This window comes from Salmo trutta, chromosome 14 (genome assembly GCF_901001165.1).
Source record: "Salmo trutta chromosome 14, fSalTru1.1, whole genome shotgun sequence".
NCBI lineage: Eukaryota > Metazoa > Chordata > Actinopteri > Salmoniformes > Salmonidae > Salmo > Salmo trutta.
The window spans coordinates 63,760,012-63,781,065 of NC_042970.1; the positions used below are offsets into that span (position 1 = coordinate 63,760,012).

At 46.0% G+C, this 21,054-nt stretch overlaps 1 protein-coding gene across 2 annotated transcripts; it reads left to right on the top strand.

The window, feature by feature from the left end:
* The first annotated feature begins 1,502 nt into the window (after positions 1 to 1,502).
* LOC115208607 (axin-2) lies at positions 1,503 to 20,199 on the top strand. 2 transcript variants are annotated; one of them, XM_029776797.1, is made up of 10 exons: positions 1,503 to 2,066; positions 3,671 to 4,602; positions 7,278 to 7,418; positions 10,404 to 10,506; positions 12,372 to 12,512; positions 13,296 to 13,711; positions 14,023 to 14,451; positions 14,685 to 14,780; positions 15,444 to 15,611; positions 18,414 to 20,199. In XM_029776797.1, exons 2-10 carry the CDS (start codon positions 3,779 to 3,781, stop codon positions 18,538 to 18,540), a joined length of 2,445 nt encoding a protein of 814 aa, XP_029632657.1. In that variant the 5' UTR covers positions 1,503 to 2,066; positions 3,671 to 3,778; the 3' UTR covers positions 18,541 to 20,199. The 2 variants fall into 2 exon arrangements, with proteins under 2 accessions (XP_029632657.1, XP_029632656.1); XM_029776796.1 differs by lacking the exon at positions 1,503 to 2,066 and adding an exon at positions 2,447 to 2,739.
* The last annotated feature ends 855 nt before the right edge of the window (positions 20,200 to 21,054 follow it).

Sequence of the window (21,054 nt, forward strand, 5' to 3'; positions counted from 1 at the left end):
CCTAATTTTGTCGTTCCATCACCCAGACAATACTGTAGGCACTTCCCATTTAGAAATGTTGGAAACCATTGTGTGTTTTGGGCCTGGATTGTTTTACAGAGCTCTCCCACATAAACAGCGGCAGTAAATGACCTCCTATAACATTCATCCAAATCAAGCAATGTGGCTATTGTTGTTGGGGTTCGAGGAAATATGATAGGAAAAACACTTTCTGGTAATTTCTGGACAATTTTTCTGTAATTTTATTCATTTAGGAAACGCATTTAGAGGACCCTGATTGGCTCAGGAGCACCCCTAGAGGCTAAAGTTCCATACAGCTTCTTTAACACAGTGGCGGTACTGTCTTTGCAAGTGCACAGAGCTAAAGGTTTACTATCAACGGTGGAAAATAGTATGGAGGGCCCGAAAGGTTAAGCGCTTAAATTCAAAATGTCCATATACGAAATGAAATTCTGCTGCAGATGACAAATTTCTACGGAAATGCTTGGACATTTATATTCTGACTCAACATTGAGAAAGTGACCGTCATCTAGAGTGCTTTAACCTCAAGCATCTGTGTGAGGGATGGAACTAAATACATTTTAGAATGTCTATACATTCCTGTGTATAGGAGTGACTTGACTAAGTTGAGATGTGATTGTGATAGGAGAAGTAGGGGTTATGGATATTTATATTGGGACCTGACATGGCCAGCTGTCACAATGCATGCAAATTAAGTATACCGTTCAGAACCTATAGAATGCATGATTGTACAGACTAATGAGCGTCAATGAAAGAGTTATATTTTAAAGTAATAGTATGTTAGTTCTCCTCTCCTCTGTCATGATTTAAGTGTTGTGTGTCTGAATTCTCTTATATAATTATATTTTTTCCTTTAAAGTTGATTTTCAACATCAAAGGGACAATACAGTCTTTGAAGTACCCTGGGATAGGATCACTGTCTAACCCTTCCTTTAAGATGCCTTCACAATGACATTAGTGAAAGTCATCCGAATTAAAAGCCCAGGAAACATGTCTTGTCTATCTTCCATAGCCAATTTCAGCTAATGTCATAGTAGGCTATGGATTCTCTGTGTGTGGGAATTTACATGCATGTTATGGTGGTTCCTGAATAGGTAGGCTAATACAAAAAAATGTGTTGAATTATTTGTCAGTATCATCCCAGTGTCTCAATGAAAATATTGAAATATATTGCTAGATAACTACCTCATGTGATTATTTGATATATTATGATTATTATTTGACATAATATGATATATTATATCCCTTTGGCATTTTAATGGCAAATTTAAAAAATGCATTTGTTTATGAGAAATCCAAGTGAAATGTAGCCAACTTTATTTACATAAACTGTTTACAGGAATTTACAGGAATTTTGTATTATTGTCTACCATGCAGAAACCAGGAGGTTAAAATACCAAATATTTAGGAAAGGAGGTATGTCTCTTTAAAGTTTATGTAGCAACAGAAGGATTGCAGGGATAATGCTATTGGGGCGGTAGATCACTTACTTCAGACGTTCCAAAGCCTCCGAGTTGGCTCGAGATTGCCAGTCTTTGATAAGGTCCTTACAACCTAGTAAAAACTTTGTCGTTCCAGAAAACCTTCTGACAGCTTTCTAAGTACGGCCGACTATTGTTCAACAGTGTGTTTTGGGGTCTATATATTGGCTGAAGCGTGTGGCGATGTAATTCAGTGAATTTTATTTGCTTCTATGTTTTTTGTTATCGGAAAGATGTTTAGATGTTGTTATGTATCTTCCGGGACCAGGCCGGCGGTTCTTTACTTTGATGTCCACTGTTAAACCCTCAGCCTGTTCGTTTTGAAATAGCCTAGAGGAGATCTGCAGCTTGCTATGACTACTTGAAACAGTACCTGGGGAAGGGGAAACGAGCTTTCTTCTCAGGGTTACATTTTATATTCCTCTTCTTTCTGAGATAAACATCAGAGCGGAGTAGACTAATACCAGCTTTCTGATAGTGTTATTGTAATACTTTTTGGGTTGTTCCTTTTTTTCTGCGTGAACCGTTTCTGATCATACGGGAAAGGACTCGTGTGCATCGATGGTAAGTTGCAAGAATGCAGTTCTACAACCTTAACCAAGGCCCCCTCTCTTGGTCGCTTTGATGTGTTGCTGCAACGCTTTGAAGTTGAGAAATGTATGCTACACTTGTTGTTTGTGGGCGAGAAAATACAGTAAAATGGGCACGTAAGGCAACTGAGATCGGGGATCAATGTTTTCGTGATTGTGAAGGCTGTAGAAGAGACTAATATTGGTTGATGTCGTTTACCATAGTCGGAAAGAAGGGGGAAAGTTTTTAATTTCAAAAAAATTAAATAAACAACGTTACCCCTTCTTTCCGACTATGGTAAGAAGGGGAAAAGTAATTTATTTAGTTATTTATTATAGTTTACCATAGTCGGAAAGAAGGGGAAAAGTGGGATGTATTCGGTAAGGTCCCCCTCTCCCGCCTCCTCGAAATGTCGACACCCCCTCTGATCTACATAGAAGCAGTGCCTGCGTACTTTGGGGTCAGTTGTTGAATGGGACAGGGTACATTAGACTATCCCTATTGCGTCAAGGACACATGTGGCTAAGTAACTCTAGTCCACTGTCGGATTACCATCACTTCCATCGGACTTTTTGTTGGATATATACCACTAAAGAGGACGGAGCATAAGCAAATGGGAATAGCTTTTTCTTCACTTTCTGCTGGATTCGGGTTTCATTTTACAATGGTATGTGATGTAGCCTATACACTTCGCGAGCTGTTTTCTTTTCACGATGTTATTTATGAGTAGTTGGGACACGTCGATTGTTTATGCAAATCTTGTAAACAGACTAAGTGCTAGTAGAAATGATATAATGTAGGTTGTGTTGATTGCGCAAAATAGTTTAGTGGCGCGTGGGCTTATGGCACATTTGGCACAATAATGACACTTTTACTTGTGACATTATTGAAGATGACTAGTCGCCTAGTCGCCTATATCTTGTCTAGTCGCCTAGTAATATTGTATTGTGCAGGGTAATCATATCGCGTTGCTCAGACACGTTGACTAGTGTTCGCTGCCATAATTGTGTTGTAGCCTACATGTGAGCTGAAATGTAGTTGGCTAACTGCAAATGATTTAAGGAATTCTAGGCTACTGTTGATCGTGATCATTGTACGGGTCTCTTATCCTCACCATTATAGGAACCTTAGTCCATTGTGGCGCATAGGATGTGTTCTCACTGTCTTGGATGGCTGGCTGTGTGATGTGCAACACTGGATGGATGAGGACCAGTGGTTCGTGGGAACGCAATCCTTATGCATAATGCAGATAACAGTATCGGAAGCACATTTAGACTGATCATTCATTTGAAATGAAATCTGTTTCAGGTGATCGCTTTGATATGCGTTACATATATTTTAGGTGCGTGCTTGGTGAGGAATGTTGGCGATGTGGAACGATTGTTCTTGTCAACGGTCGTTTGATGTGACAAATCGATGCAGACTGTAAATATAGGTTGCTAAACCCCCATTTAGATTATAAATAGATTGATGAGACTAAACCTTTCATTTTTCTTTCTCTGTAAACGGGCGGGGATCTGAAAGGGACTGTTTACTTCATGTCTCCCTTTGAAGTTAGCTGGATCTGGCTTTGATTAGATCAATACTTTCTGTTTCAGAGTGAAAAGGAGCCGAGAAACTCCCCCGCGGATTTAAGAGAGTGAGGAGGATTACAGTGGAGCTCATAGCAAGGCACAACGGCACACACGGCAACCGGAGCTGGAGCCATGAGCAGAGCGCTTACGGACCATATCAGCAGTAGCTTCCGAGAAGATGCTCCCCGTCCCCCGGTGCCGGGGGAGGAGGGAGAGGCGTCATGCCATACTCCCTGCAAACATGCCAAAATGAGAGCCCAAAACAAGGCTAAAGCTGTCACCGTCGCTTCTCCCGGCTCCACACCGAGGAGGAACGAGGATGGACTCGGGGAACCTGAGGGTAGCGCGTCGCCGGATTCACCCCTCGCCCGGTGGACCAAGTCGTTGCATTTTCTCCTGGGTGACCAAGACGGTGCTCACCTGTTCAGGACCTTTCTGGAGCGGGAGAAATGCGTGGACACTTTGGACTTTTGGTTCGCCTGCAACGGTTTCAGGCAAATGGACCTCAGTGATACCAAAACGCTACGAGTTGCCAAAGCTATTTTCAAGCGGTACATTGAAAACAACAGCATTGTTGCCAAGCAGTTGAAACCTGCCACTAAAACCTACATAAGGGATAGTATTAAGAAGCAACAAATAGACTCTGCGATGTTTGACCAAGCACAAACGGAAATTCAGTCAACCATGGAGGAGAATGCGTACCAGATGTTTTTAATTTCTGACATATACCTTGAATATGTGCACACGGGGTGCGAGAACACGGTGTATGCCAACCACAGCGGTCTCGGGAGCCTCAAATTGATGTGCGGATTTCTGCCACCTCTCATTGAGGAAGAGGAGTGGAGTTGTGACTTGAAGGCGAAAACGTTAGCCTCTGTGGTTGGACTATCTGCCAATGCGCTACGGGCCACTGCTTCCATTCGGACTGCGGCGGAAGTGATGGAGAATGGGTACAGGTAAGAGAACGTCTTCATCGAATTGATTAGGTTTACAGTCTATCGAGTCATTTAAGTGTTCGTTTTTATTATGACTGTTTATCAATATGCTTATGTTGAATAGAGATCCTAAGGTTACTTAACCGTATATAAAGTATTAGTAAATGAATTAGTTCTTGGGCATGTTGTCTGATTAGATAATAGCATATCATTTGCATATAATCCAGTTATTAACATGTAAAGAGCAAATATGCATTTGAACTAGTTATTTGCCCAGCCATGTCAATACAACGTTTTTCCCCCCTCAAATTCCATTGAGATAAAAGCTGCTTGATGGACCGAAAAAAATCTGAAAGTGGAAAAATGTCTGTTTGTCCCCTCTGCCCTGCAGTTAGTTAGGGGGTGCAACACATCAATGGATCTGGTATTTCCTGTAAAGTAAATGGTGTATTGCAGTCAGCCCTTTGTTGGCTTGCTCAAGTTTCCTGTGCTTTGAAATTGCTCCTCCAGTAGAGGCATGAATTCAGACACCAATCCTGCCTGGCTGGCTGTTGCAGCTAGTACATGAAACTAGTGATGCCATTGTGAAGTTATGCAATATTTCAAAAATGTTCAGCCTATTATTAAGTAGTCCTATTATTACAGACTACAATGTAACACACGCACACAGAGAGATAGTGAGTGAGTAATGCCCAGAAGAGATATTGGCCTCTTGGTCCGAGATCAAAGATAGTGTTTCTGGAAAGCATTTTTGGGTTTGTTTCTTAAGATCTCGTCCCACATATTGTCCAACCGGCTGCAAACTCTTCAAGTCAGGAACATTGTGAAAGTGTGGATTTTATGCACGAGGTTGCATCAAAGAGAGCCATTCCAAAGTTTTTCACCGAACTGTTCCCCTAGTATGTCCATACAATAAAAACAACATCTGGACACAATTATCACAGAGTGGTTAGAGAGTGTCTTGTTCCTTTCGGTGTCCATAGGAAAAGAGGGATGTGAAAAAGGGGCAGTTTTCAAGGAAACACATTTTTCCTTTTAAACAAAATAGTAATGCTGGGAAGAAATGCTTGTTGAGGAGAAAAGTGTATGATAGTTTCATGACAAGTTTTAAATTACTAGTGTTTTCTCTCATTCATATTCAACTTTCATGCTAAAATAGTGTGCCAGATAATTTTACCAGAGTTTTGCAGTGGGTTATGGGTTGACTGTCAGGAGTGTTAGTTCCTATGGCATGATATTTCTACATGCCATAGCTAGCTAGCGGGCTGGGGGGACAGTGTTGCTGTGGCAGACAGGATGTTCAGAAGGGGCCATGTTGAGTTGGGAACTGAAGGGGGACTCAGGGGGGTTATTGACATGAGGGCATCTCCTCAGCTTCCTGGTGTGATCTGCACATTCTTGTGTTTCACTGAAGGAAAGGGATAGCCTCCACCCCTCTCATCTCTTCTTTCCCCTGCCCCGCACCAACTGTTTAGGTCAACACATTTCCATCTGAAACATGTGGAACTAATTTCGCAACTGCACTCAGATTCCTTCAGAAACGTAGCCACTCCTCCGAAAAAATAACGCGAAAAAACATAGCCGGCGCAGTTCGGCGTCAAACCCCCGTTCTCCCTTTCGCTTGTGATGTTTTTCCCTCGTCCTTTCTACCCACTGCTTTTATCTCGTCTTTTAGAGAAATCCCTCTGACAGAGCCTAAGCATGTGCTTTGGAGGGAGACAGGAACAGGGGAATAATGAAAGAAAGAAAAAGAGGGGGGGGAACCGAGAGCCCAGCTGCGCTAAATACCTGACTCTTTGCGTGAACCTCCAAAGGTCAGGTTTGAGCTGGGGCCTACGGCTTTAGTCATCCTCCCGGCAGTAGGCATTCTCATAAAGAAAGAGGCCCTCCTTCCCCCTTCCCACACTCTCTCTGTTTTGCGCTCTCTCTCTCCCCCCCCCCAAGCTCAAGGTCTCCCCTCCTTCCTCCCTGTCCACCCCCTTCACTAGTGGAACAGGAATGCAACACAGCAGGAGAGAGTAGAAGTAGAGAGGGGGAGAGAGAGAGACTTTAGAAGGATGGGAGGGGGGCTTGGTTGTAGGAGGAGGAGGGGAGTATACAGAGGGGCCTGGATTTAAGGAGAGAAGACATGAGAGAGAGCAGAGCGAGAGGGAGGAAGGGGAGGGGAAAAAACACTTCAAGAAAAGAGTACACTGCTTCAGAGTGGAAATGTGCGGGAGTAGGGGCATTGCCCAAACAAAAGGGTAGAGAGATAGCAGGAGAGCGAGGGGAAGTGGCTCTGTTGTCCATTCACATACAGCTGAGCTGCTCACTTCCCTCACCCCCTCCCCACCTCCCTGCCTGCATGACGGGGAGTGGACATGAAAGGGAGAGAGAAAATAAATGGAAAAACAGCTCCTCAGAGAGTGTTGTCACATTCCTGAGGCCCCAAAGTCTTGCGAAAGTGACTAATTATTCAAATCTGTAGGAACTCGGACTCGAAACGCTTCAAATCAAACTTTTACTCCAAAGCAAAGACTCTTACTAAAACATGTACACAAGTTAACACACAAACTCCATTTACATAGCTAATACAGGTTCACCAATAGAAGTCTCTGCATGGCACTGCCGTTTTTACTTGGGTTTCAGTAATGAAATGGTGAAATATTTAGTGTAAAATGGACTGTATCAAGGTCTGTTGCTGTTGTGTTTGGCAGGTCACACAGACGCGGAGACCCGGCCAGTCCCTACTTTGTCAACTCGGGCTATGTGTTTGCCCCCGCCACCAGTGCCAACGACAGCGAGATCTCCAGCGACGCCATGACGGACGACTCCATGTCCATGACCGACAGTAGTGTGTAAGTAGTGTTCTCTCAGCATTCCCCAATTGGTTTCTCACCTTTTGACCTGGGTTGGGGGTCAATTCCATGTCAACTCCATGTCCATTCTGAAAACCATTTCACATTCAAAGCTGACTCCAGGCCTGCCTTTCTGAAGCATGTCTGAACTTCTATATATTCTGAAGCTCAAAAATGACTTTGCTCATTTAGCCATTCAGTGAATACTTTTCATGGATACATATATGTATATACGGGAAACAATTGGACTAAATATCAAGTTTATCTAAGAAGCTTGTGTTGTGAAATGGAATGGGATGTTTAGGTTTTAATGATCCTTTCAGATTGAGTTCAGGTTATTATATTAATGGATAAAGTGCCTCTAGGCCTGGGGGGGGGGTCTGTGAAAGTCATTATGTGGAAAAATCTTTTGATGTCTATTCTGTTACAGGCAGAACTTCTTGATATGGGGGGGTGTTGTGGAGTGTTGCCTCAGTTTTCCTCAAAGAAATGAGAAATGAATCCATCCCACCCACCCACCGTTCTGCCACAACAGCCTTGTTTTTTCCCATATTATCTAATCGCTTTTTCCCTTTGAAGGAGTAGAAGGGAAAGAGAGAAGGGGTGGGGAGGGAGGGAGAGAGAGAGAGTGAGGGGAAATAGCCATTTGGACCTTAAGACAAACTCATTGAAACATTTTGGCAGCAAATGAAAGGGAGCTTACTCACATGGTGGCTCGGCTTCCTGCTCTGCTACTGGCCCTCTCTCTCTCTCTCTCTCTCTCTGCTGCTGCAGCGCCACTGCTGCTGCGATCATGTGTCAGTGAGGCTTTCATGGAGGTTACTCCTTCCTGAACCCCAGGATAGGGTCAGGAGGGACTCCCACTGCCCAGATTAGGGCACCTCCAAAATCAACCCTTTCCCCCACCATCTCCCCCCAACCTTCCTCCCTCACCCTCACCCCTCCCAACCCCAACGGCCCCCCTATTTCCCTCTCCTCCTGCACTCTGAGCCAATAGCAGGGGAACGGTGAGGGTTTGGCGTGCAAGGGAGTGAGAAAATAAAGTGCACGGCGGATGAAAGGCTTAACTGAATCGCTTTCAGCCTATTGTTAGCCGAGGGGAGCTTAGGGGGATAAGAGGGGTGGCTGTCTGCTTTGAAAATGACTTGCACAACTGAATAGGAGATCCCCATAAAGTAAGGGCCCGTGAAAGAGTGCACGGTCTGTTTTCTTCTTCTTTGCCCATATGCATCGCCACCACAACCATCACAAAGGGCCTCGGCCATCGCATAGGGCTGGCTCGCTGGGGTTGATTTTAAAATGCAACAGGAGAGAGTGAATGAGAGAGAGAGCGCGCGAGAGAGGGAAAGGGATAGATTGAGTGGTGTTTTGGATGGTACATTGTTTTGTTGTGAATTGTAACTTTTTTTTTGTCATGAGTTTCTAGAGTTTTTTTTTTTCAAGTGTCTTGAAGGTTCATGGCTTGTAATCCTAGGATAATGGTTAGGGAAGAATCCCGCTCTTCAATGTGCATTGTTGGCAGTGGTATCTAGGCTCCATCTGGTAATGCAGAGTAAGTAGGACCCCGAGGCATACAAACCCACAGTCATTTGACCAAATTATGTATTAAGTGAAAAAAAATAGACCCCACTGGAATTCAGTCCCGTCTTTTTCCTGCAAACGTCTTCATGTTAATTATTAAAACATCTTATGTTACAAAGTGTAGCGCCTCGCAGTGGCCTGCCCTGCACAGAGTTCTTTGAGCCTTTGACAATCTCCTGTCCGCCTGCTCTCTCTTTCTCTCTCTCTCTCTCTACCCCTCACCGATTGTAATAAAAACCACAGCTTCTTCCTCCTCATTGGGGGGAACAATTTGATTAGTGTGTCCTTTTATAGTTTGGTAAAAGGCACACTGCAAATTTGAATCTCATTTCCAGATAAAGAACAAGAGGATGAGGATTTTGGGGGGGCAGATTTTTTCCCTTCTCACTTTTTGCTTATATCTTATTTATGGATTTACTTGGACGCTAGGGAATGCTGCTGCGCTAACTTCAAACATTACCTTATCTTACAAACCAGCCTTTTGATGTTGCTGAGATCAGAGGCTTGCTGGCGGAACACTTGCCAAATGAAGATGGCAGCGTGTGCATATGTGCATGAGTGTGAGATTTCAAAGAGGTAGCGGAAAAGCTAGCATTTGGGCTAGGTCAGACACTTCTGAGCAACCAAAAAGGCCAAGATAATTGGCCAGGCTTAAATGGCAACGGACTGGAAAAGCACACATTGGAGGGCGAGAAAGAGAAGAATATGTATTTTCTTCCCCCTTGCCACTGCCTAAAGGATGAACTGTCCAGAGACACTTTTTCTCTATGTCAAACCTACACGTCTTGCACCGCTTTAAGCAAGATCACTAGCCCCTCGAGTAGCAGCATTCTAGGCTCCTCCTCTTAGCCAGCTTTCTCAAGGTAGTCCTTGTTACCGAGGCTGGAATTGAAAGTACCTCACTTGGCTGCCATTTTGAAAAATCAGGCCCTTCCAGTGTTGACAAGGACTGATGGGAACTTATCAGTGGGACACTTTTGAACCCCAGCGTCGGGATGTTTAGCATATCTCCCCCCATTGTCCCGGTGTGTTTTTGTTGCCTTGGCTTCAAGGCCCTTCAAGGGCTCCTCTGGTCTTTGATTTGGGCTGTGATGTGCCCACCCGGGGGGAAAGGGGGGGGTCAGGGTGGTGCTGGGTTGTTCACTTCAGTGATGATCAGCCTCCCCTCAGGGTTCTGTCCACATCGCTAGGCTAATGTCTTTCACCTCGCTAGTAGATTGGGGGTATTACTTGGTTCTAAGCAAAGAGAAAGGGAGGCAAGAAAATTGAAATGTTTCTATGGAGATAGATATGTAGGGGTTAGCGTGCTAGTTTGCTAACTAACCCCTGGCTCTTCAGGGGACATTTTGAGTGACCTGTGACTGTGTTATTGACCCTGTTTCCTACCTGTGTCCTTTCTGACAGAGATGGGATCCCTCCATACAAGCTGGGCACCAAGAAGCAGCTCCAGCGAGAGATGCACCGCAGCGTCAAGATCAACGGCCTGGTCTCGCTACCCCACTTTCCTGTGAGTCCCGCTTCCTGTTTACTTCCTGTTTTTTGATGTCTGCTGTCTTCATACACAGTGTCTTTTATATCTTTAAAACTCCACAAACTTTTCTCAATCCCCCTTTACAACCGGTTCGCTTTCGCCCCGTTGGGAGAACTGTGTTTTCTTCTTCTTTTATGATGTTGTGATAGAACACTATATTCTTTCCCCCCCCTGCTCATTTTCCTATAAAAAGTCAGGGTAAATGAAAGGGGGAATTTGCATATCACTTATTTTCTCTCCTGCTCAACCGTATACACCCCCTCCCTTCCCCCCGTCCAACAGCTGTCATTTATAGCTGTCGTCTATAGACCCCTGTTGCTTTCCTTCCTTGTGTTTCACCTCCAGAACTTAGTCAAGAATGTTATAAATGCATATGTAAAAATAAATATTTTTGATAATGATGACGGTGGTGGTGATAATGAGGATGATTATCATTAGAGGTCAGGGGTCACAGAACCAAGCCTTGTGATGCTCCCTAAATCAGCCAGCTTACTACTCAGCCCTGTGCTTTGATCATGGTCGATGAATGAATGGGACCCAGGTTGCCTGGCCTCTTTATTGACAACCTCCAACAGAGCCCCCCCCCCCACACACACACTCCCCTTTTGTGACAGTAGCCCCCCTACCCCCAACCCAGCCCCCATATGACTCTCACCATCCCCACTGCATGTAGTGTCATGTGCAAGCAGGGACCTCTAAATACTTGGTACTTCATGGCACAGCTCTAGGGCTTGGAGTGGTTAGATTGGGCACCCGTGTCAGAAAGCAACCAATGCAAATAGTTTTGTCTTCTTCCCTTCACAATGTGTTTGTGTACTGTCTTGATGCATAGGGAAGGCTTTGTGTGTGTGTGTGGGTGTGTTGTGTTGTGTAGGGAGGGCTGTAGCCAAGTAGAAGGGGCCCTTGTTGTCTGTTTCTCTGTCTCTCCTCGCTCCCTCCCTTCTCCACTTGCTCTCCTTTTAATGTCTCCCTCCTGATTTGGAGATGGCTTGGGCTCCCAAGATGCACCAGCCCCAGGCAGCGGGGGCTCTGCGCGGCGCTGACGCGCCTTTGCCAGCAGCCCCTCTCGCTCCTTTCTTCTCACTTCCCTTCATCGTCTCTACAAAGAGATGAGAGGAACAACAAAAAAAGAGTAAAATCAAGAAAGCTAGTGCGCCAAATAATAATACAGAAAAGAAGATGAGAGAAGCCGGCACATATAGTTAGAGAAAAATAGGATAATGCGACTACAGTACCTCAGTGGTGCCCTGCGTGCAGTCAGGAAATAAATTACCACTTCCCCCTTAGATCTCCCCGGTATTTGACTCCTCTCCTTCGCTCCCTCCCTCCCTCCTACCATTCCACACATCTCTCAATCCTCTTCCTCATTTTTTCCTTCCTCTTTTTGTTTTAATATTGTCCCCCTCCTTTTTCTTTCTCTGACTGTCGATATCTGTCTTTTATTCGGGGAGATTTAAAGCCGCGTGTCCCTCCCACCCCAAGGGTTGGAGTGTTTGATGTTTGACAAGGGCCCCTTTGAAGTGTGCTGACTTCAGAGGCTGCCTCCGCTGATGGCTTGGTCGGAGTACAGAGGGCGCAGGCGGGGGGCCCTCCTCCTCGGAGCCAGGCCAACTGCTACCCCCCCATCCCGCTACCCCGCCGCCTGGCAGGCGGTGCCAAGGATAGCGGGCATGGGGAGGGGGTATCGGACTAGGGGTTAGCCCAGGGGCAAGGGCATCAAAGGAGGCCTATAGAGTTAGAGGAGAGGGCACTGGAGGAATCAGGGGGCAAACTGGGGACAACTAACTCACACACTCAAACACACACTCAAAAGTGTCCTTTCTCCCATCTCGCCCCTACAGAGGACACACAGGCTGCCTAAGGAGATGATGCCAGTGGAGCCCTCGGCATTCGCCGCCCAGCTCATCTCCAGACTGGAGAAACTGAAGAGGGAGCAGGACACCATGAGCTCCCTGGAGGAGAGGCTACAGCAGATCCAGGAGGTAAGAAAACCCCCCTTCCCAAACTACATTGGTACATACCACCTCATTTCCCCAACCCACCTGCATTGAGCAATGAGCTTTGGAACGTTCCATTGCGACCTAGTTTAGGTGACCCTCCGGTCCTGAACCCTGTCTTTGCTACCTAGAAAGACAATGTAGCTAGGAGGAGCCATGTGAGAAGTTAAGGTTGTAGCTTGCTAGCTGACTCTTCTTCCTTGATTCAAAGAGACTTTGCGTGCGGTCTTGCTTTAGAAAGAATTTAACTGACTAAGGGTCTGCCGTGCAGTTTAGCGACTTCTTCTCTTAAAGTCTCTTCTTCTGAGGAAGTTTCAAACTTATGTTTCTTGGCACACTTGAAGTTTATTGAAATGGGTAGCGCTTAGCGCTCAACTCTCCAGTGGCGTATTGCTGAGTGTGTGTGGTGCCGGTCTCTTTGAGTCTGGGCTTGCTGTGCATTATAGATGAAGAAAGAAGAAGCTAGCACACCCAAAGCCTGTTAGCAAGTAGAACCAGGGTGAAAGAAACTGGAAGTCAAATCAAGTTATGCCATAGAATTTGCCTCGGCTACTTCACAAGCCAATACAGTACCTGGTGATTGTCGCAGTGTGAAGTTTGCTGCGAATCGTCGAAGTACTGTCGACTGACTGAAGTAGCGTTTTGGTTGGGTTTAGCAAGCTAGCAATGCTTATATGTGTAGTGTTATGAAATTGAGTAGGTTATATTGTCCCTGTACTTCTATATTGCGTCCATGTTTTAAAGCAATATGTCTTTGTGTGTGTGCAGGAGGAGGAGAGGGACGAGAGCGACCCCTCCACCACCGTCCCGCTCAACCACCCCCTGCTTCCCCCCTCATCCGGCGCCGACGAGGACGCTCAGGCTATCCTAGATGACCACCTATCCCGGGTGCTCAAGACGCCCGGATGCCAGTCGCCCGGCGTGATCCGCCACTCGCCCCGCTCGTGCTCTCCCGACCGGCCCTCCGCCACTGTGGTCCCCTTCCTGGGGCCCTCGTATCCGGGGGCCACCAAGGGCCCGTTGGCTGGGAGCAGGCAGTCGACCAAGCACATCCACCACCACTACATCCACCACCACACCGCCACCGGCCCCAAGAGCAAGGAGCAGATCGAGGCCGAGGCGGCGCAGCGCATCCAGTGCCTCTGTCCCCCAGGGGGCGCCGACTACTCCGACTTCACCCCCGGGTCAGTTCACATACAATATCACCTGTACTGGGGTTCGTTCACAATTCACATCAAGTACACTACATTTACTTTAGAGTTGTGTTGGGGTCAGTTCACATACACTTCACATACAACTAAATTTACCTTAGTGCTGTACTTGGGTCAGTGATTTTAAACTGTGCACTTATCTTATGGATATGACCGTTCTACTTGAGTTTCATTTAGACTGATGTGACGAGCTGTATCGTTCCTATCACTAGTCCTTGTTGTAGATGTAGCCTCTCCTCATGGAATAGTCCCATGTAAACCCTCTCCTTTCTGTCTTCCTCCAGCCGCTGCAGCAGTTTGTCCAAGCGGCCGGGGAAGCCGTGCGAAGGCGTACGCCTGAGCCAGGCCAACGGCAGCGACGGGGTCACGTCCCCGCCCCACCTGCCCCTGGACTCCACGGACCGCTCGCAGAACGTCTGGCAGTGGATCCTGGAGAGCGAGAGGCAGGGCAAGAACAAACCTCACGGTAGCACTCAGGGCCTGAAGAAGAGCCACCTCCCGGACCCCTCCACGCCCAAGACGCTTCCCATCCGAACGCACTCTTCCTGGGGAGGCGTGTGCGGCACAGGGGGTCACCTCCGTGGAGGTCACCATCCGGCCCACCCCTTCATCCAGGACCCGGCCATGCCCCCCCTGCCCCCGCCCAACACTCTGGCCCAGTTAGAAGAAGCCTGCAGGAGGCTAGAGGAGGTCTCCAAGCCCCCCAAACAGAGGTAGGCACACATACACACACTCGTATATATTTGTCCTAGCTTGCAATGTATAGTCATTTACAATGAGCCAAATGACTCTATCCAAATTAAGTGAGGGATTATCTGAAAATGTTTGACTTCAGGCGACTGTTGAAGCCTACACCTGTTTTCCAGTGTTTCCTCCACCTGTGTCGTGAATACTGATGCCATCAATCTCATTCTATTGTATCTTTGTCTTTCTATGTGACTGACAGGCATTCAACGACCAGCCTTCAAAGAGACAGGAGTCACCCTGTGCCTTTCCCCAGTGGAAACCCACCTCTGTCCAGCCCCGCACTTCAAACAGACGAGTGCGTTCATCTTCCTCTCTCTCTCTCTCCCTTTGTTCTCGCTGCCTCTCTCTCTCTCTGATTTCCCCTCGATAGGTATAGTGTGAGTCAGCATGTCTCCCTTTTTGAAGTCCTCTTTTCTCCCTCGCTTTTAATCATTTAAGATTAAACATGATGGGTGTAGTCTGACTCGGTCCACAGACACACACACACACACACACACACACACACACACACACAACCCCTGGTTGTTATTTTGGCCCTCTCTTCGCTACCTTGGCCCTGTGTTGGTGTGTGTGTGTGTGTGTAGGGCAGCTTGGTTGTGTTTGATGTTAGGGCCGTAGCCACCTGACTGCCAGGGTCTTTTTGAGATTTAATTGGCTGACCTTCAGCGGGCCAGCTGTCTAAGGCTAGCAGGCGCCCGCGTCTGAAGTATAGGACCTCGAAAAGGCCGCTGGAAGTGAACGAGGAAGTGTGTGTGTGGGATGAAACCCACATATACACACCTGTAATCGGGTCAGGTTCACCTTACCTGAGCTAATCCTTACACACTGGCCGTGTTAAGTGTTTGTCGCTCTGGATGAGAATTTCTGCTAAATGAGTCAAATGTAAATGTTTAGTTTTAGCTATGGGATCAGGTTATGCTTTATTTATCTAAAGTGTTGCTCGTCTCTCTATTCCCAGGTGGAAAGAGCCAAAGAAGTCGATCAGCGGCGTGAGTGTGTCTGGCTGTGACCTGGTGGTCACCTACTTCTTCTGTGGTGAGGAGATCCCCTACCGCAGCATGATGAAGACACACAGTCTCACCCTGGGACACTTCAAGGAGCAGCTTAGCAAAAAAGGCAATTACAGGTAAACACCTAGACGAGCACACACACACACACAACACACCTTTAATGTACAACTATAGATAAACACACCCCTTTCAAACACACATTTCATGCACAACACACACTCTCTTGCTGAAGAGCAAGACACACTTTTTTCCCACGACTTGTGTGTGTGTGTGTGTGTGTGTGTGTGTGTGTGTGTGTGTGTGTGTGTGTGTTTATCTATGTACATGTGTGTTTGTGTATGAACTAAATGTGTGTGAAAAGCTGGAGCTCTCAGCTTTGTATGTGGAGTAGTGAGAAGGAAGAGTAGAACTCAGGCTGAGCACGAGGAGGGATGGGTCGATCCACTGTACAGAGAGGAGGGGGGGGGGATTTACTGGAGTGATATTTGGTTCACATCTGCTATTGATTTCCATAGTAAGGCAGTCTTAATAAGGATGGCTTTGAAGTCCAGGCCTTTTATTTTGTGCACATAGACTCAACACGCCACTGTGTGGCCCCCAAAATCCTCCCCCTCCCAAGGATTAGATCAGGCAGAATCACAGGCACCTTTTTCCTTCTTAGATTCAGTTATATGTTGATTTTAATTTTTTAAAAAAAAAGGGTTGCACGAGTTGTCAAAATGACTGGTGTTTTGTTTAGTAGTCGTTGAAAGTGGCTATGACTTCATTATGTTAAGAATTAGAGAGGGACTGAATCATTTCACATTCAAGGAACCTACACCTAAAGGGGACTCTACAGTAAAGTAGAGTATTTTATGACCGTCATATGTATAGGTTGTAGCACCCCGAAGAGACAAAGTATTCCGAGACATCCGTATCTCGATTCTAAACCCCCATCCACATCTGCTTGTTAGTCCGAGCTAAACCCACCCCCACTATACCGTAACTCTTCCGGGAAAGAACGGGCGATTTTTGAAGCCGATGGCTCTAATGGTTCAGAATGTGTGGAGTTGGTTCATTTCAACATGGCAGGAGAACAGTACTCGGCCACGCTGCCAGACGATATCGGTGCCAGATGTTTCACAGAGAGAAATCTTTTGCCATATATAACATGATCCAATGGAAATACTCCTTTTCTCTCCCTCCCCGTTCTCCATCTTTACTTTTCTCTCCCTCTTTCTCCCCCATTCTCTCTCTCTTTGAGAAGAAGCGTAGGGTTGTGATTTAAATGGCAAGAGACACAAGCATCTATTTAGATTTGATTGATGCCGCGAAGATGCACTTGGCTAAGGCCTGGACCTTTTATTAGTTTCGGTGTTAGTATCAGTAGTTTCAGTGTTCACGCTTCCAGAAGGGTTTGAGGCCCTTCACTACAACCTTCAACCGTGTTGAAAATGCATCATGCCAAAAACCCATAGCAACACCCAACCATCCACACCCCAGAAATCCCAGTCGGGAGTTTTTATGACACACAAACCTTGATCAGAACAGCTGTACAACACTTCCTCAACCCTCCCTCACCATTTCCTCCGCCGTTTGCCAAACCTCTCCGCTCGCGCTTAAGTACGATTTTTAAAAACACGATGAAGAAGTGGAGTGGGGGGAAAAACATGTTTTATTTTTTTTACACGCTACACGTGTTGTTTGTATGACTTGTAGGTCGGCGTCGCTCATAAAAACGTTTCGGAATTCCTGGGCCCAGGCATACATGGGTAAAATGATGCATTTTCCATTACAAAGCTTATCATTAAATCTCCCCCGCTGGTCATCACTGCCTTTAAAGCTAGGGGAGAAGAAATCATTAGAAACTCTAGGCAGTAGACTTCATAGACTGAGCTGAGTCAACCCTGGGATCTTTGGGGGGGGGGTGAGAGGGAGGTGGGGGTGTTGGTGAGGTGACTCCTTGACCTCCAGGAGACTGTCTGGATTGGTGTCCTCCTCCTCGCGGGGTATCGGCCTTCGGGCCCGGCCTGCGTCCAATCTATCACACCCACGGAGGGGGTCTGGGAGAGAGGCCTGCTCCTCTTCTCTCTCTCCCTCTGTTCTCTGCTGGTGATCGGAAAGCTGCCCAGACTTTCTGTCTGTCTGTCTGTGTTTCATTGCCTCTCTCTCTGTCTCTGTGTCTTTCTCTCTGTGTCTTTCTCTCTGTGTGTGTCTCCATAGTTGCCTCTAGCAGTGTGTTAGTAGGTGTGTGTGGGGCATGCGGTGGCAGGCAGACTCTCAGGCACCTGAAATGTCAGCCCTAGTGAAAGGAAGGCCCTTCATTTGACAGTGGGGCACAATTAAAAGTCCAGGCTAGACAAGGGGAGCTCAGTGCTAGGAGAGGGAGGGGGGGGCCTTAAGACAGGCAAGGGAGGGGGGGCCTTAAGACAGGTCCTAATTAGCCCTTCAACTTTAATGAGACCTTCCAGGACAGATGGCCATTGTACAAATGCCTAGCAGTCAAGTTCCTTTAGCTCCCTCTCTCTCTCTTTTTAGTCTCTGCTGCTGCTGCTAATTCCTTGAAATGATCACTGACAGAGTTCAAACCAAACCTGGCAACCCAAACTATTTGGAGTGGTTGGGGTTGCCAGGTTGGGCAGAGTTGTGTTTGTCAGTGGTGTTGGTGGTGCGTAATATAGTCAAGCTTTGTTCTTTGAAGTGAGAAGGATGGCGCTGAACTGTGTGACCTAAGGCAGTTTGGTTACGGGTTTGAGTCATTGTGTGTGTGTGGAGTTGGTTGTGTAGGTGCCGAGAAACTGTTTTCATGGTACAAAATACAATTCTTAGCATTCACTCGTCCATGGTGTTAAGTTAAAGAGGAAGATACCATGCTAGTTTTGTTTTGTATTCTCAAAACATATTTTCTGACAATGCCCCTCTCACTCATTTCTATCCAGGTACTACTTCAAGAAGGCCAGCGACGAGTTTGAGTGCGGGGCCGTGTTCGAGGAGGTATGGGAGGACAGCGCCCTTCTGCCCATGTACGAGGGCAAGGTCCTGGGTAAGGTGGAGAGGATGGACTGATGCCACCCTTACCCACCCTACCTTACCTATCAACCAAATACCCAACCTCCAGGGCAGACTGTCGCGAGGAACCGGAGTGATTGACTTGATTAGGGGAAAACGCTCCAGACTTTCTTTTCTACTATTAAGCTAAATAAGAGTTAATATATCCAGCACGAGGAGTGTGATTGAAGGAACACGAGCCAATGAAGTATGCCGAACCTAGAAGAGCCCCCCCCCCTGACTTTCTAAACCAATCAGCCTTAGAAACACAAGGGAATGACACTACAGAGAGAGAGAGAGAGAGACACGGCGACTGGAAGCCTCTAGGCTCCCTGAATTTAACCACTGAAGATGCAGATGACTGTTTGTCCATTACGAGAGACTAACGTTGCGATTGAAATAATGGTAACGTTGTGAGAACGTTGCTCCCTGATCACCCGCAGTGGACTGGCTACAGCACCAGAAGCCCTGCGAGTGCCGCCACCTGCTCTTATAACATTGTGCTAACGTTGTTACAAAATGAAACTTCTATACGTGTGCATATACATACATGCAAATATGTGTATATATACACATGTATTATATTATATTGATGCGTTTTTATCATGAGTTGAAAGTTTTGAGTATTTATTTTAAAAAAAATGTCCTCTCCCTCCCTCACCTTCAACTTGTCTACCCCCCCCCCCCCCCCCCATGTCCAGTTGATGGACAAGCTGCTTCGGGTATTGGGAGAATACTGTGGTGATTTATTTTTTGTTTTTTTACCTTGTAAAGTCAAAGGTCATGACACTAGCCTAGTGCCCCCCCCCCTTTACCCCTGTCCAACCTCACTATACCAGGGGTCTGCTGAGACTGAACCTTCCACTGTCGTAGTAAACCAACCAACAACCCAGTCTTAATATATGCTGCTGCTGATATGTGTTCTCTTCCGTTTCTAAGCCAGAGTAAGAGTGGTTGGTTTTCTCTCACTCCAGCACAGAACTCTATCCTTTTTAGTTGTTGTGCCTTTGTTTGTGGACCAGGCACCACACAGGGAAAGACGAGAAAGAAACATGAATTAGGATTAGGTGAACAGAGAGGACCTGGAGAAATAAAGTGTTTACAGCGAGCACACCAAAATAACCTTGTCGCGCTTCTATTGAAATACCCACCTCTCCAGGCGGTGGCTTAATATCATCACGTTTCAAAATGGCTTCCGATCCATATTTATTAGCAAAGAAAAAAAACGTTTAAGAAATGTTGCTCCAATAGCTTTTTGAATGTTGTGAAAAGAACATCTTAAACGACAGAGCTCCTGTATACATTTGTAATTATGCATTTTTTGAAGTATGGATAAAAGGACACAAACACTATGGGTAGTGTTTTTATGAGTACAGCTCCTGTGCCTACATGGATGCCATACCATACCATGTACTACCCTGATTCAGGGTGTTAATAATTATTCCCTTGGTTTTCAGAAGGGTCTTATGTTGAAAATATTGTTTTATGCATTTAATAATATCCTGTAATCATGTTATTTGTTTTTACGCCATGGCTTTTGTTTTTAGTTTTGTTCTATCTAAACTGTAAATTATACATTATATACAGAGTTTCATTTAAAGATTTACCTGGACCTATAATTATTGTAATTATTAAGAGATGTAGCCTTTATTAAAGTTTTATATTTTTCAAATGAAAGCTTTTGTCTGCTCATTTCTGTTGTTCAATTGCAAATGAGAACGGGAATGCTTGATTATGTGATAATACATATGACATTAACAACAAAACTCTCCTCTTTGGAGAAACATTCATGACACAAGATTACATTTCTACCTTTTTCTTCAGATCACTCCAATTGAACACTTACTTCAAGTTAGGACTCTATAGTTCTATACAGGATTGGAATCCGTATGATCGAGAAAGTTAGTACAAGACAGCTGCAGAATGATGACTCTAAGCTGAAGGGGCTCAATACTAACAAAAGTGGGCATCGCGTACTCATGGCCCATGGGGTAGACAGATGTAGCCCTGTGTCCCAAATGGTGGCCAATTCCTTATATAGTGCACTACTTTTGACCAGAGTCCATAGATTCTACATAGGTAATAGGGTGCCATTTGGGATTCAACAGTAGCCTGGCATACAAGATGTTTTTTCTACGTTTCAGTGAAATGTACAAACTGCAGTTTGGACGCCAGGCTAAGACAGATGTCAGGGTAGAAATAAACTGTGTGTGAGTCCTAAATGGTATCCTATTCCCTATATAGTGCACTACTTTTGACCAAAGCCTATGGGGCTCTGGTCAAAAATAGTGCACTATATAGAGAGCAGGGTGCCATTTTGGACAGATCCTGTGTTCAATCCCTTAGTCCCCTCTAGTTACAAGGCAACAGTTGCCTTTTGTGAGATCCCCATGGACTCTTCTCCTTTATTTTCTAATTCTCTCCATTAGAGGAGAGGAATGGCAGATCGCCATGGCAGCTGACACCTCACAGGGAGAAACCCCAGGGGAACCCTACCCACTGGGCACAGACTTCAGTTCAACGTCTAGTTTT

Excerpts from the sequence above, each read along its gene's own strand:
- LOC115208607 (XM_029776797.1), top strand. The coding sequence starts at position 3,779 with ATGAGCAGAGCGCTTACGGACCATATCAGCAGTAGCTTCCGAGAAGAT. Across the intron at positions 4,603-7,277 it reads GTGATGGAGAATGGGTACAG|GTCACACAGACGCGGAGACC; the intron begins GTAAGAGAACGT and ends TGTGTTTGGCAG. Across the intron at positions 7,419-10,403 it reads TCCATGACCGACAGTAGTGT|AGATGGGATCCCTCCATACA; the intron begins GTAAGTAGTGTT and ends CCTTTCTGACAG.